At 37.7% G+C, this 12,662-nt stretch overlaps 1 protein-coding gene across 1 annotated transcript; it reads right to left on the bottom strand.

Annotated features, from left to right (window-relative positions):
* Positions 1-3,214: 3,214 nt before the first annotated feature.
* On the bottom strand, positions 3,215-12,366 carry MTERF1 (mitochondrial transcription termination factor 1). The gene is made up of 2 exons (XM_049769068.1): positions 12,344-12,366; positions 3,215-4,377 (listed from the first exon to the last, which is right to left on the bottom strand). Exon 2 carries the CDS (start codon positions 4,346-4,348, stop codon positions 3,215-3,217), a length of 1,134 nt encoding a protein of 377 aa, XP_049625025.1. The 5' UTR covers positions 4,349-4,377; positions 12,344-12,366.
* Positions 12,367-12,662: the final 296 nt, after the last annotated feature.

Raw genomic sequence — 12,662 nt, 5'->3', positions numbered from 1 at the left:
ATACTGAGTATCAAACCTGGGTCCATCCATTGTAGGCCATATGCAAGGCAAATGCCCTACCTCTGTGTTATCTCTCCAGCCCCAATTCCAGACATTTTGAAAATAGATAAGCAAAAATATCATTTAGGAAAAATCAGAAAGTCCCAAAAAGGAAGAACATTCATATGGCTTAATTGATAGATACCATTAAGTGCTTGTTCAAGTACTAAGTTATTCAATCACAGCTTTGTCCTGTTCAAGTTACTGATTTTAGCCAAGAACAAACTAAAAAGTGAAGCAATAGCTTCATACAGGGACTTCTGGCCAGTTTAGAATATGTTTACCAAATACTGTTAAAACAATTAAATACAAAACTCCAAAGATGGTGCCTGGAGAATGGGGATGACAATATCACTCACCACTTCCCTCTCCAAACCCATGCAATTGGTTTTTATTATCTCTTCTCAAAGCCTATTTTAGAATTACTTCTACCCCACTTTCTTGTGCCAAGCTATTTGTGGACAGTGTAACAAATAGCTTTTATTAAAGTCTGAGGCTAAGATTCTGACGTCAAGACTGTTCTGCCATTAAGAGACATGTCTAGGCTGGAACAATAGTATAGTATGTAGTGTATTGTATTTGCATATGGATAACCTGGGATTGATCCCTGTCACCATCAGGAGAAATTCCTGAGTGCAGAGCCAGGAGTAACAGCCTCTGAGCACTGCTGGTTGTGGTCCAAAAACAAAACAAGTCATCTCTACTCCTGGGTTTGGAAAAATAGGGCATTTCACAGGGAAAGAGACAACAGCTAGGTTTTCACATAAAAAACCTATTAATGAATAATAGCTATAAACCATATACCAACTCAGAACTTAGAAATTATGATTTAAGGAACAAAATGACTAGCTGAATAGCCCAATAAACCCTTTTTTTGTAAACATTACTTATTTCTATTTCTGCCAAGTTCATGATAAACTCACTTATTTTTGTCTTCAACCCCAACAGTGTCCTAATTCTTGCAGTTATTTGAAAGTCCCTTTTCATCCTTTATTTAGAATGTATAGATGACTTCAATTTTAAAAATTGGTTTGCAGATATAGCTGACATTTTAAGAACAGTGAAATGTAGATCTTTCAGCATTCACATTTGCTAGAGCTAAGTCTTGTTTAGTGTTTTGGGAGCAACACTTATCAGTGCTTAGGCACTGGTCCTAGCAGTGCTTGGGAACTACACTGTACTAGGGATTGAATCAGCCTTTTTAAATGTCTCTCAGTCCCTCCTAAAGTCCCTCCTAAAAATAAAAAGGAGGGTGGTGAACAGGGAAAAGAGGTTCAGACAACACTCATTAATACTCAAAGGTCACTCCTGGTGATGCTCTAAGAGACCAAACTAGGATTAGTCACATGTCAGCCAAATGACTTAACCCCTATATTAGCTCTCCGGCCCATTTAAAGCAAGGTTTTTATTGGGGGGGTGGGGGAATCACACCAGTGTTCAGGGCTTTCATGACTTATTTTCAGCTCTGTTGTTTAGGAATCAGTCCTGGCAGGGCACAGGGATGTAGGATACCAAGTATCAAATTCAAGCCGACCATATGCAAGGCAAGTGCCCTACCCTGACATGTTAATACTGCCTCCATTTTCCTCTGCAAATAATTTGTCCTTCACCAGTCCCTAAACAAGTTATATTGCACTTTTGTGAATCCCTATCTTCTTGGCAACCTATAATTGTTGCTACTATAAACCATCTCTTATCAATCCACATGTAAACCTCATGGCTGGATAATGCCAAAAAAATTTTGAGTTAGTACTTTTAAGTCATAACAATATTTATTCAAAATTATACTACTACATCCATCTGATGGAAATTTGGCAATGAGAAATTCCTGAGTCCAGAGTCAGGAGTAACCCCTGAGATTGCCAGGTGTGGCCCAACTGACAACTACCCCCCCCCCAAGAAGTTAGATTTTTAGGACAAACTGAGAGATCATTTTTTTTCCCTTTTTGTCTGAAACAGGGCTAGTAGTTCAAATAAGTTTAAGAGCTTCCGATTTAAATTATGTAGAACTCCAATTATGTATAACTCCTTTATATTTTGGCAATTTTATTGGCATTTTATTATAAAAATATAACTAGATAATTGGAATGAAGATACATTGCCAGTCAAAACTAGGAGAAAATAGAGCTAACTACATGAACCTATTATATTTTAATATCAGAGATTACAAAAGACTTATTTTGTACTTTCTATCCTTTATATTGCTTTTGTCTTGGCATGCTGGAGAATTACCATAGGCTCTATCACTACCATGAAAAAGGTAGCTGGGAGCTGCAGGAGCAAGTGAATCCAAATAGCAAGCAAACAAAAGGTAACTGGGAAGACTATACTTGGAAATATAGAACATGAATTTTGATGAATCCTTAAAATAAAATATCCAAAGGACAATTGTATATTATCTATTGTTAAATCTATCCTGAGGGCCTGAGAGATATTAGAGGGGTTAAGGTACAAGTCTTGCATGTAGCAAACCTCTTGTTTGATCACTAGCACTACATGTTCCCTAGCATCACCAGATGAACCATAGAAGTCTGACCCAGCACTACAGGATGCATACCTGAAGCCCTCCTTCCCAGAGGGTAGAAATAGGAAACCCAAGTCATTCCCTGGCACCACAAACCTAAGCAGTACTGAAGACTTGGACTCTCACCTTTAACCATTGGCCAAGAAGTGTAGTAAAGAGTACCTGGCTCCTGAGCATGGCTTGGAATACTCCATTAGCTGTCTGCCACTCAAAAGAGATCTCCATTTTGAAATGTGCAAATTTGAAATGAACTAAAATTTCAAGACTTACTTTAAAAGGAGACTTACTTAAAAGGAGCTAGTGTGATAGTATAGTAGGTAGAGCACTCACCTTGCACTTGGCCAATGCGGGTTCAATCCCTGGCATCCCATGTGGTTCCCAAAGCCCTGTTAAGAATGATTCCTGAGAACAGAGTCAGGAATACACTGCTGGATGTGACCCAAAATAAAATAAAACAAACCACACACACACACATAAAGACTGACTTAAGAGAAAAAATCTATTTATTATTTATATATAAAATTGTCCAAGCACAATCAGTAAAGTCTGTATCAAGTTCCCCGACCACAGGTTATGTGGTTCCAGGAAAGGAGTCTGTTCTTAATTAATGCATGCCCTACTTTTTTTTTTATTAATTTCAACAACAAGTCTCTATTCGATGTTTAACTTTTTCAATTTAGCTTTATATCTTTTTTGACTCCATGACAGAAGAGAAAGGCTTGATGTACTAAAGTTATAGCCAGCATTTACTAATTCTTTTATTCGACTTTTTAAAGTATTTAAACTTGAATCCAAAATTCGAGGACTATCAATTATTTGTAAAATGCTAATTTCATTTTCTATGAGAAAGTCTACTTTATCATTAAATTTTTTCTCGCCCAAGAAGATCATATCTGGATAGCTTAAGACAAACTTCTGGACCATTTCTTCTGTACATCCAAGAGAAAAGAGTTTCTCTTTGATATTTTCATAGTTCCTTTTGACATAATCATTGGAAAGATCTAGAATTTCAGCTGCAGGACCACATATAAGAACAAGCAGCTCTTCATTGTTCAAGTTGAAAGTTGATTGTAAAAACTCAATGTTATTTTTCACTCGTTTGGTGCTCTGAATTAAGATAAATGGATTTTTAAAAATGACCTTTTTGATGAAATCTATGTGATCATTGTTACCCAATGACAAAGAAATATCTTGCAAAAGTTTGATCATCTGTTTATTCAGGTTAAGACTATTGGAGAAGGTACGTGGGGCGTTGGTCAATAATCGACAAAGGCATTTTTCAGTCAGTCCAACTGAGTAAAGGAACTCTATGTTCTTTTCTAGGTTTAAGTTGTTATTTGATCGAAAAAAAGATTCAGGAGAACGTTCCAAAATATTTATAATTCCAAGATCTGTTGTCATAATTCTTCTCCACAGATCCCATCGTTTTGAAAGACTATCAAGGTTGCGAGTTACAGCTCGTGGATATCTTGATATGATGCTAGCAATTGCTTCTTTGCTAGCTCCTTTGGTCATGAGAAACATTTCCAGATCTTGCTCATTGGTACCCGTCTTATGAAAGACTCCAGGCTGCCGTTTCCTTGCCATGTCCACATCTACTCCCATAGTTATTAAGTTATTCAATAGTTTTTTATTCTTCAAAGACTCATTGTTTGTACCACATTTCACACCAAAAAACCTAAATGAAACTGATCCAAAGAGAATTTCTGCTGAAAACTGGGCCACCCAACATCTTGAATCAAAGAGAAAGTTACTTCTCATATATAAGAAGTTTCTTGATGCCATAATAGTCAGGTAACAGTTCTTTTGAAATACTGTACAAAAGAAAATAAATATTAAAGAAATTCATATGAAAACAGTAAAATGAGCACATTAACAATTCTATAAGCATTGTTTCTATAAGAAAATGCCTAAAGGCTTCAGCTTTCCTGGAGCTGTAGTAATAATTCAGTCACTCACTTCCTCCTACTCTCTAGCTGACTACTAATTATCTGCTAGTGTAAAAGTGTTTTCATCTTATCATAAAGAGAAAAAAAAAAAAGTATAACACTATCACAGTTCTAAAATTATTCCTGCCATTATCTTACCCTTTTTTAATGACCTTGCCTGTCTTACCCTACCTCAGTGCCTCTCAATTATTTTCTGTCATGATCCCCCAGGAAGAAAACATTTTTCACCCCCCACCCCACGGGACTATAAATTGTATCTTTATTAAAATAAAACTTTAACCTGCAAAACGAAAGTATATAAAATAATTTGAGCTGATTTTTTAATCAGAGGTGATGTCTGGATTAATGACTACAATGAGCATGTTTTGCAATGCATTGCTTTTCGAAGCAGGGATTGAAGCAGGACACAGCAACTCTCAGCTCCAGAGACATACAAAGACATAAACTCCGGGCTTAGCTTGTTATAACAGTGTTTGCGCGTTTGGTCAAATGCGCCCCCTTTACGGAGCCTCGCACCCCCCATGGAGGGCGTGCCCCACTATTTGAGAAGCACTGCCCTACCTAAAGTAAGCTGTTTCTCTCTGCTTAAATCTTCTGACTTTCAAACCAATGGTTTATTCTTACTTAAAATGCTTTTAACTGTCTTGTCTTCAATCTTCCCAGATCTTTGGCTTTACCACTGCTCAAAGATATCAGACTTCTTTGCCTCTTTTCTTTTGTTATCAAACCCTGAAAACTTCAGACTACATAATTTCCCTTTAAGTTCCTTTGTCTAGACTCATGGTAATCTTCAAACTCAAGCCATAATTAGTTTTAATTCTTAACTTATATAAACCCCTTGTCAATAGCTCCTGATCCTATTTTACATCTCAATTTACCCTATTGTCCCACTGGATGTCACCCAACAACTTCAAATCAATTTCATCCTCTAAAGTATTAGAGATAATTAATCTATACAGTCCACCTACATGTGGAATTATGCCAAGAACTTTCCTGAAATTACACAAATCATTCTCCTCCATCTCACAACCTTATTACAAAAGACCAACACGTTTCACTATACATATAACTTCAAAGGAATGACTACTCAATAACTCATTTTCCTGATCATTTAGGTATTTGTGTCAAACCTTGGCAAAAATAATCAACACACGAGTAGAATAAGACATGAAATAAATGACTATATAGGTAAAACTGTAAGTTCCTTTTAAAATGAACATGTCTAGTTACAGTAAATACTTTTAAGAAAAGCAACAGAAAATGGTCTTGTTATTAAAATTATCAGATGACTTTTTTTTTTGGCTTTTGGTTTTTGGGTCACACCCAGCAGCACTCAGGGCCTACTCCTGGCCCTACGCTCAGAAATCGCCCCTGGCAGGCTCGGGGGACCATATGGGATGCCGGGATTTGAACCACTGTCCTTCTTCATACAAGGCAAATGCCTTACCTCCATGCTATCTCTCCGGCCCCCAGATGACTTACCTTCCTAATTCATTTGAGATCTGTCGTGATCTGTCATGCAAAACACAAAAACACTTCTCTTAAATGTAAAATATAACAAACGTAAAAAATAACAAAATAGGTTCTGGGTCCGAAACGATAGTGATAGGGCATTTGCTTTGCATGCGACCAACCCCTGACGAACTCCAGTTCAATTCCCGGCATCCCATTTGGTCCCCAGAGCCTGTCAGGAGTGATTTCAGAGTGCAGAGCCAGGAGTAACCCCTGGGTGCTGCTGAGTATGACCCAAAATCCAAAATAAAATAAGTTCCAACTACTGAGGAGCTTTCAGGAAAGAATCAAGTAAGAAGATGTAAATATAAATGTAGATAGATAACAACTCTCAGATAGATATCCCCCACTACCACCATGGAATATAGCCAAAATGCTCAGGGTTTACTCCTGTCTCTGAGCAAAGGAAGGGTCAGAGGACTAAAAGATGCTGGGAGATTAAACTTGGGTCAGAGGCATGAGAAGCAAATACTCTACTAGCTGTACTATCGCCCCAGTTCCAGAAAGGATAGTCCCAAAAATATTGTTTTCTCCAGAATATATTCCAGTATGTGTAATATAAATTTGCTCATACATATACCTATATTATTTAATTTTCTAATAATATCTTTAAGCACCATGGTTACAAACATGTTTATAGTTGTGTTTCAGTCATAAAAAGTATTTGGGATAGTCCCAAATACAACCATTCTGCCAACAATGTCCCAAGAGCCCTCTCCTAATAACTGCACTAACAACTTATCATGAAATGATAGTGAGAGAAATAGAATGTCTGTCTCAAAGACAGGCAGGGGGCTGGGAGAGGATGATGATTGGGGGTATACCTATATATTTTAAGCTGTACTTTCTTTTACTATATGGCTCTGACAAACTAAGAGCTTGATTTATAATTACTTAGAATATATTACATAAAGGAGACATTTTACCTTTCCATCAGTCCTAATTAAGAGAAAATAGACATATAAACTCAACTCATCACAAGTCTCAAGGTTAATGTGCCAGACCATGGGGGACCAAAGAGATAGCATGGATGTAGGGTGTTTGCCTTGCATGTAGAAGGATGGTGGTTCAAATCCCAGCATCCCGTATGAGCAATCTCTCTCTCTCTCTCTCTCTCTCTCTCTCTCTCTCTCTCTCTCTCTCTCTCTCTCTCTCTCTCTCTCTCTCTCTCTCTCTCTCTCTCTCTCTCTCTTCTCTCTCTCTTCTCTCTCTTCTCTCTTGGTTTTGGGCCACACTCAATGATGCTCAGGGGTTACTCCTGGCTATGCACTCAGAAATCGCTCGTGCTTGGGGGACCATATGGGACACCAGGAATTGAACCCAGGTCCATCCTGGGTCAGCTACATAGAAGGCAAGTGCCCTACCATTGTGCTATTGCTCTGGTCCCTTCTTTTATTTTATTTATTTATTTATTTATTGCTTTTTGGGCCATACCCAGTGACGCTTAGGGGTTACTACTGGCTACACGCTCAGAAACTGCTCCTGGATTGGGGGACCATATGGGACACCGGGGGGTCGAACCGCAATCTGTCCTAGGTTAGCATGTGCAAGGCAAACGTCCTACCATTTGCACCACCATAGCCTCAAATATTCTTTTTGTTTTGTTTTGTTTTGTTTTTGGGTCACACCCGGAGGTGCTCAGGGGTTACTCCTGGCTGTCTGCTCAGAAATAGCTCCTTGCAGGCATGGGGGACCATATGGGACACTGGGATTCGAACCAACCACCTTTGGTCCTGGATCAGCTGCTTGCAAGGCAAACGCCGCTGTGCTATCTCTCCAGGCCCAGCCTCAAATATTTTTAAAGTTCAAATAATCAGCAATTAGATCCTGAAAAATTGAAAAAAATTCCAAAACTATAAAATTAAGTAACGTACTAACAAAAATGCTGGATACTATAAAAAAAAATCAGAAAGTGAGAAACTCAAAGCAATTTTTAGAATAATTTAGACTGTTCTATTCTGCATAATAACCTATTCTGTATCTACATCATCTTCCAAAGAATAGAATATTTAAAAACATAACACTGTTAAAGAAGGAAGACTACGTGATGCAAATCAACTATTCTCTTACAGAGATGTTCAAAGGGTGCCCTCTACTGGATAACAGCACAGAATTCTACAGCTGTGAATAAAGATTTGTGCTTCAGAAATGATCCAATAGAGAAACCAGCAAAATTCCAATTTATATACCTTATTTCATTGCTTTTGTTTGTTTTTTGTTACACTCGGAAGTGCTCAGGATTATTCCTGGCTCTATGCTCAGAAATAGCTTCTGGCAAGCTGGGGGGGGGGGGTGCGGGGAGGAATGGGACGGGGGCATTTGGGATGTCAAGAGAGGCAAACACCCTACTGCTGTGTTATCACGCCAGCCCTCATATTTGTCTTGTTTGTTTGTTTGTTGTTTTGTTTTTGGGTCACACCTGGAGATGCTCAGAGGTTACTCCTGGTTCTGCACTCAGAAATTGCTCCAGCAAACAGGGGGGACCATATAGGATGCCAGGATTCGAACCACTGGCTGTCTTTAATCAGCTGTCCTTAATCACCGGCTGTCCTTAATCAGCTGCACACAAGGCAAACACCCTACCACTGTGCTATCTCTCTGTCCCTATTTGTCTTATTTTAAGATTTCTACTTTGAAATATATACACCAATACTTTAAGTCAAATTTGTAACTAATAAATAAATATATAAACTCCTATTTTGTAGTTATATTCAGAAATCATTTTATTGAGAGTATACAAAAATCACAAAGTCTGAAAACGACACACTCTTTTGGAAACTGTCAGAATTGTGACAATGAACAAGTTACAGGTAGTTTCTTAGTAAAAGAATATCAAATTCAGGTTTTTCCTGAAGATAGTTTAAGTAAATATGCCTTTATATATAATTCACTATCCATGAAAATATCTTTCACACTAACATGTCCAAAATAAAACAAAGCTCTTTTTCCAATCAATAAACTAGCCATTAAGATCACTATCCTATGAGTCAATTGTAAGGGTGCATTGCTTTCTTCTTCATTCTCAACCCTATTTATCAAATCATATAGATGATCTCTGAAATCCAAACTCTCTGCTATTCTCTCATCCTATTCTATAACCATATAGCATTCGATTCTCTAACCATATACTGTTATAGCTATATAGTTATATAAACAAACATTTTATGTGTTATATGTAAACATAGATATAAACTATACACATATACATAACATATAATTTGCTACTCTACCATTATTCAAAACTGCCACCACAGGAGGTACTTGTAAAGCAAAAATGTGATTATATTCCTCCTTAACTCTCACCTAGTAAATTCTTCATAATGACCTTCCAAGTCTCATCATGCAGTTCCAACCACCATTTTAGCGACTATTTCTATTCTCCGACCTTACAATCAGGCAAAACTACCTCTCAAATCTCAGGACAAATTCACTGTTTCTTACTGTCTCCTAGCTCTTTTTTAAGCAGTTCTGCCTTTTGTACTTGCGATAACTACCCAGAATAGAAAGTCCCATTCAAATAATATCTTTCTGAAAACCATTACCTTGCCAAAAGAATTTTGTATTATATATTTGTCTTATAGTAAAAAATTACTCAGGAATCAAAAATTAACAATTTATTCTTATATAAAATAAAAGAGCTAAGAACTTAGAACTGCTCTCACTAAAATTTGATATTGATCTCAATACTATAAATGCAATAAATTGACCCAAAACTATTCTAAAAGCAATGTTAATTATCAACAACTGACTGACTGTAAGAAAAAGAAATTTTCAAACATCACTCTTGGAAGATAATTTGATAATATTCTCATTGTCCTTTGACCCAGCAATTTTACTTCTCAAAGTTTAGCCAAAGGAAATAAAAGGATAAGACACATGAAAAAATAATGATCATAATTATTAGTTGTTATCGTAAAAATAAACTGATTCCAATGGCATATGATCAATAAACTGTGGTGCACGTATAAATGATAAAATTAACCATTTTGAAGCTGGAGAGATAGATGATATGCTTTGTATGTAGGAAACCCAGTTTTGATCCCCGTCAATCTATGGTTCTCATGGAGCAACTCCCAGCATTGAGCAGAAAGTAAGCCCCCATCACAAGTGTATGCAGTACCCCCAAAACAAACAAAAAACACAACTATTCATCCTACTAAATAAAATTTAAGGTAGCTCCAAAACAATAGAGTATATTCAAAATACTCTAAATGGTGAACTAAATAATAATATGAATTAAAATATCACATTTAAGGGGCCGGGAAGGTGGCGCTAGAGGTATGGTGTCTGCCTTGCAAGCGCTAGCCTAGGACAGACAGCGGTTCGATCCCCCGGTATCCCATATGGTCCCCCCAAGCCAGGGGCGATTTCTGAGCGCATAGCCAGGAGTAACCCCTGAGTGTCAAACAGGTGTGACCCAAAAATCAAAAAAAAAAATCACATTTAAAAGTAGAGACATACATCTACAGAGAGAGAATAAAATACTCTGTGAGCAATAATAACTAGGTACTATTTCTTAAATATTGAGATAATAGTTTAATGACCAAAAAATACTTTACAATCAGGCAAGAAATGTTAAAAATTAGCCTAGAGGGCCCGGAGAGATAGCACAGCGGCGTTTGCCTTGCAAGCAGCCAATCCAGGACCAAAGGTGGTTGGTTCGAATCCCGGTGTCCCATATGGTCCCCCGTGCCTGCCAGGAGCTATTTCTGAGCAGACAACCAGGAGTAACCCCTGAGCACCACTGGGTGTGACCCAAAAACCAAAAAAAAAAAAAAAAAAAAAATTAGCCTAGAAATGCAGAAAAAAGTAATGGAAAACCTTTGTCTTATATGTATACAGATCTGTTCTTCAGAAATTTAACAGATATATTAAATATGATCAGTATCAATTATATTGCACTCTTTTTGATTGTTTTTGGGCCACATCTGGTGGGTGCTCAGAGGTAGCTTCTGCATCCTCCCATGGAGATATAACCTGGGCCTCCAGTATACACTACAGTCCTTTGAGCTATCTTCTCTGCATGATACCACAGTTTTTATAGCAAAATTTTATTAATAATTTATACTTTGCATAACACTTTTTATTGTAAACTTAACATCCAATCCCCCTATTATATCCGAAAGGTGAATATATTTAAACAGCCTAATGCTAGTTGTAACAATAGCCTCAATCCAGTTTTCAAAATAATATTACATAATTTATTTCAACCTGTCTCTCAAAATAATGTTTTAAATAAATCAAAATAATTATTTAGGCTAAAGTCCAAAATTAACAAATACACTGAAATTTTCTATATTGGTTTCTTGTAAGATCGAAAGAATAAAAGTCTATATTTCCCATTTCACAATTCCCTAATAGAGTACTTTTAATTTCTATGAAAATAACATCACTGACCACATTCCAATTGGTTTCTTTTGACAGACAAGTTAAATTTGGAGATCTATAAAGTTGCAATTCTCACCTCACAACTATAATCCTCCCCAAAAGCTGGAATATGCATGTACTTAAAATTGGGGGGGGGGGAGGAATGTGCAAAATACTGTCAGAACTTCGCGTTACAGAACAGGAGTCCAGGGGTGGGGGGTGTAGCCCAGCAGCAGATAAATACTTTGCCTGAGACCCTGGGTTCACTCTGATGCAAAGGGAGGGCAGAGGTGGGGGTGGGGGGGAGGTACTAACACAACTATAGATTCCAGTCAATCAACAATGTTCTCGTGACATGTTTAACCTGTACAGGTAAAACTGTTAAAACACTGAGATAGATAGATGATAGATAGATAGATAGATAGATAGATAGATAGATAGATAGATAGATAGATAGATAGATAGATAGATAGATAGATAGATAGATAGAGATAGATAGATAGATAGATAGATAGATAGATAGATAGATAGATAGATAGATAGATAGATAGATAGATAGATAGATAGATAAAACCTGCTCCCCTGAGCAGGATGGGAAAGAGTCGCAGAATCACAGTAATCTGCAAAATATCAACTAGTTGCTTCACAACCATCGGTTACTTTAAAACACAACCTAAAAGGTAGGCTATATCACAATCAGGATAAAATCTTAAAAAGCACCTGGCACTAAGTAACAAGGGTGGAATGGACAGGTGAGGCCTAACATTCTAATCTTCCTTAACTCCCAGCCCAGGTAAACCCACGGCTACCGCTCTGTGAATAATCTTTCCAGCCTTTTCTCCCATAAAGACAAGTCTGAAATGGATTGCAAGGATTTAAAGCTCCGCTGCACATAAAAATCTTCTCGCTGGGCCTCTAAATCTTGAAAGCACAACCTCAAGCAGCCACCGACCTCAGAGTGAATTGCTGTAAACTTTACTTCGCCTCTGGGACCCGGAACGGAAGGCAGAGGCCGAGATTAAAGACCAACTTCCGGCCACAGGCGGCGCGCTGTGGTGACCTCACAGTCCTTGCGCCGCCCCGGAGGGCGCTAGGCCTCCTCCGCGGTGAATTGCGAAGTGCCCGGCAGAGGGCGGTAGAAGACCGTGGTGGGCGCTAAGTCCTGGCTTAATTCTGGGTCTCTTGGAAAGGCTTTGTTAGTATATTTGAATTTTACAACCCGATAGGTTGATTGACTTATTAAAGTTAACGCCGTGCTATTAAAAAATAAA

The sequence above is a fragment of the Suncus etruscus genome, chromosome 1 (genome assembly GCF_024139225.1).
Source record: "Suncus etruscus isolate mSunEtr1 chromosome 1, mSunEtr1.pri.cur, whole genome shotgun sequence".
NCBI classification, from domain to species: domain Eukaryota; kingdom Metazoa; phylum Chordata; class Mammalia; order Eulipotyphla; family Soricidae; genus Suncus; species Suncus etruscus.
The sequence above is the reverse complement of the archived record's forward strand: the minus strand, read 5'-3'. Positions and strand labels throughout refer to the sequence as shown.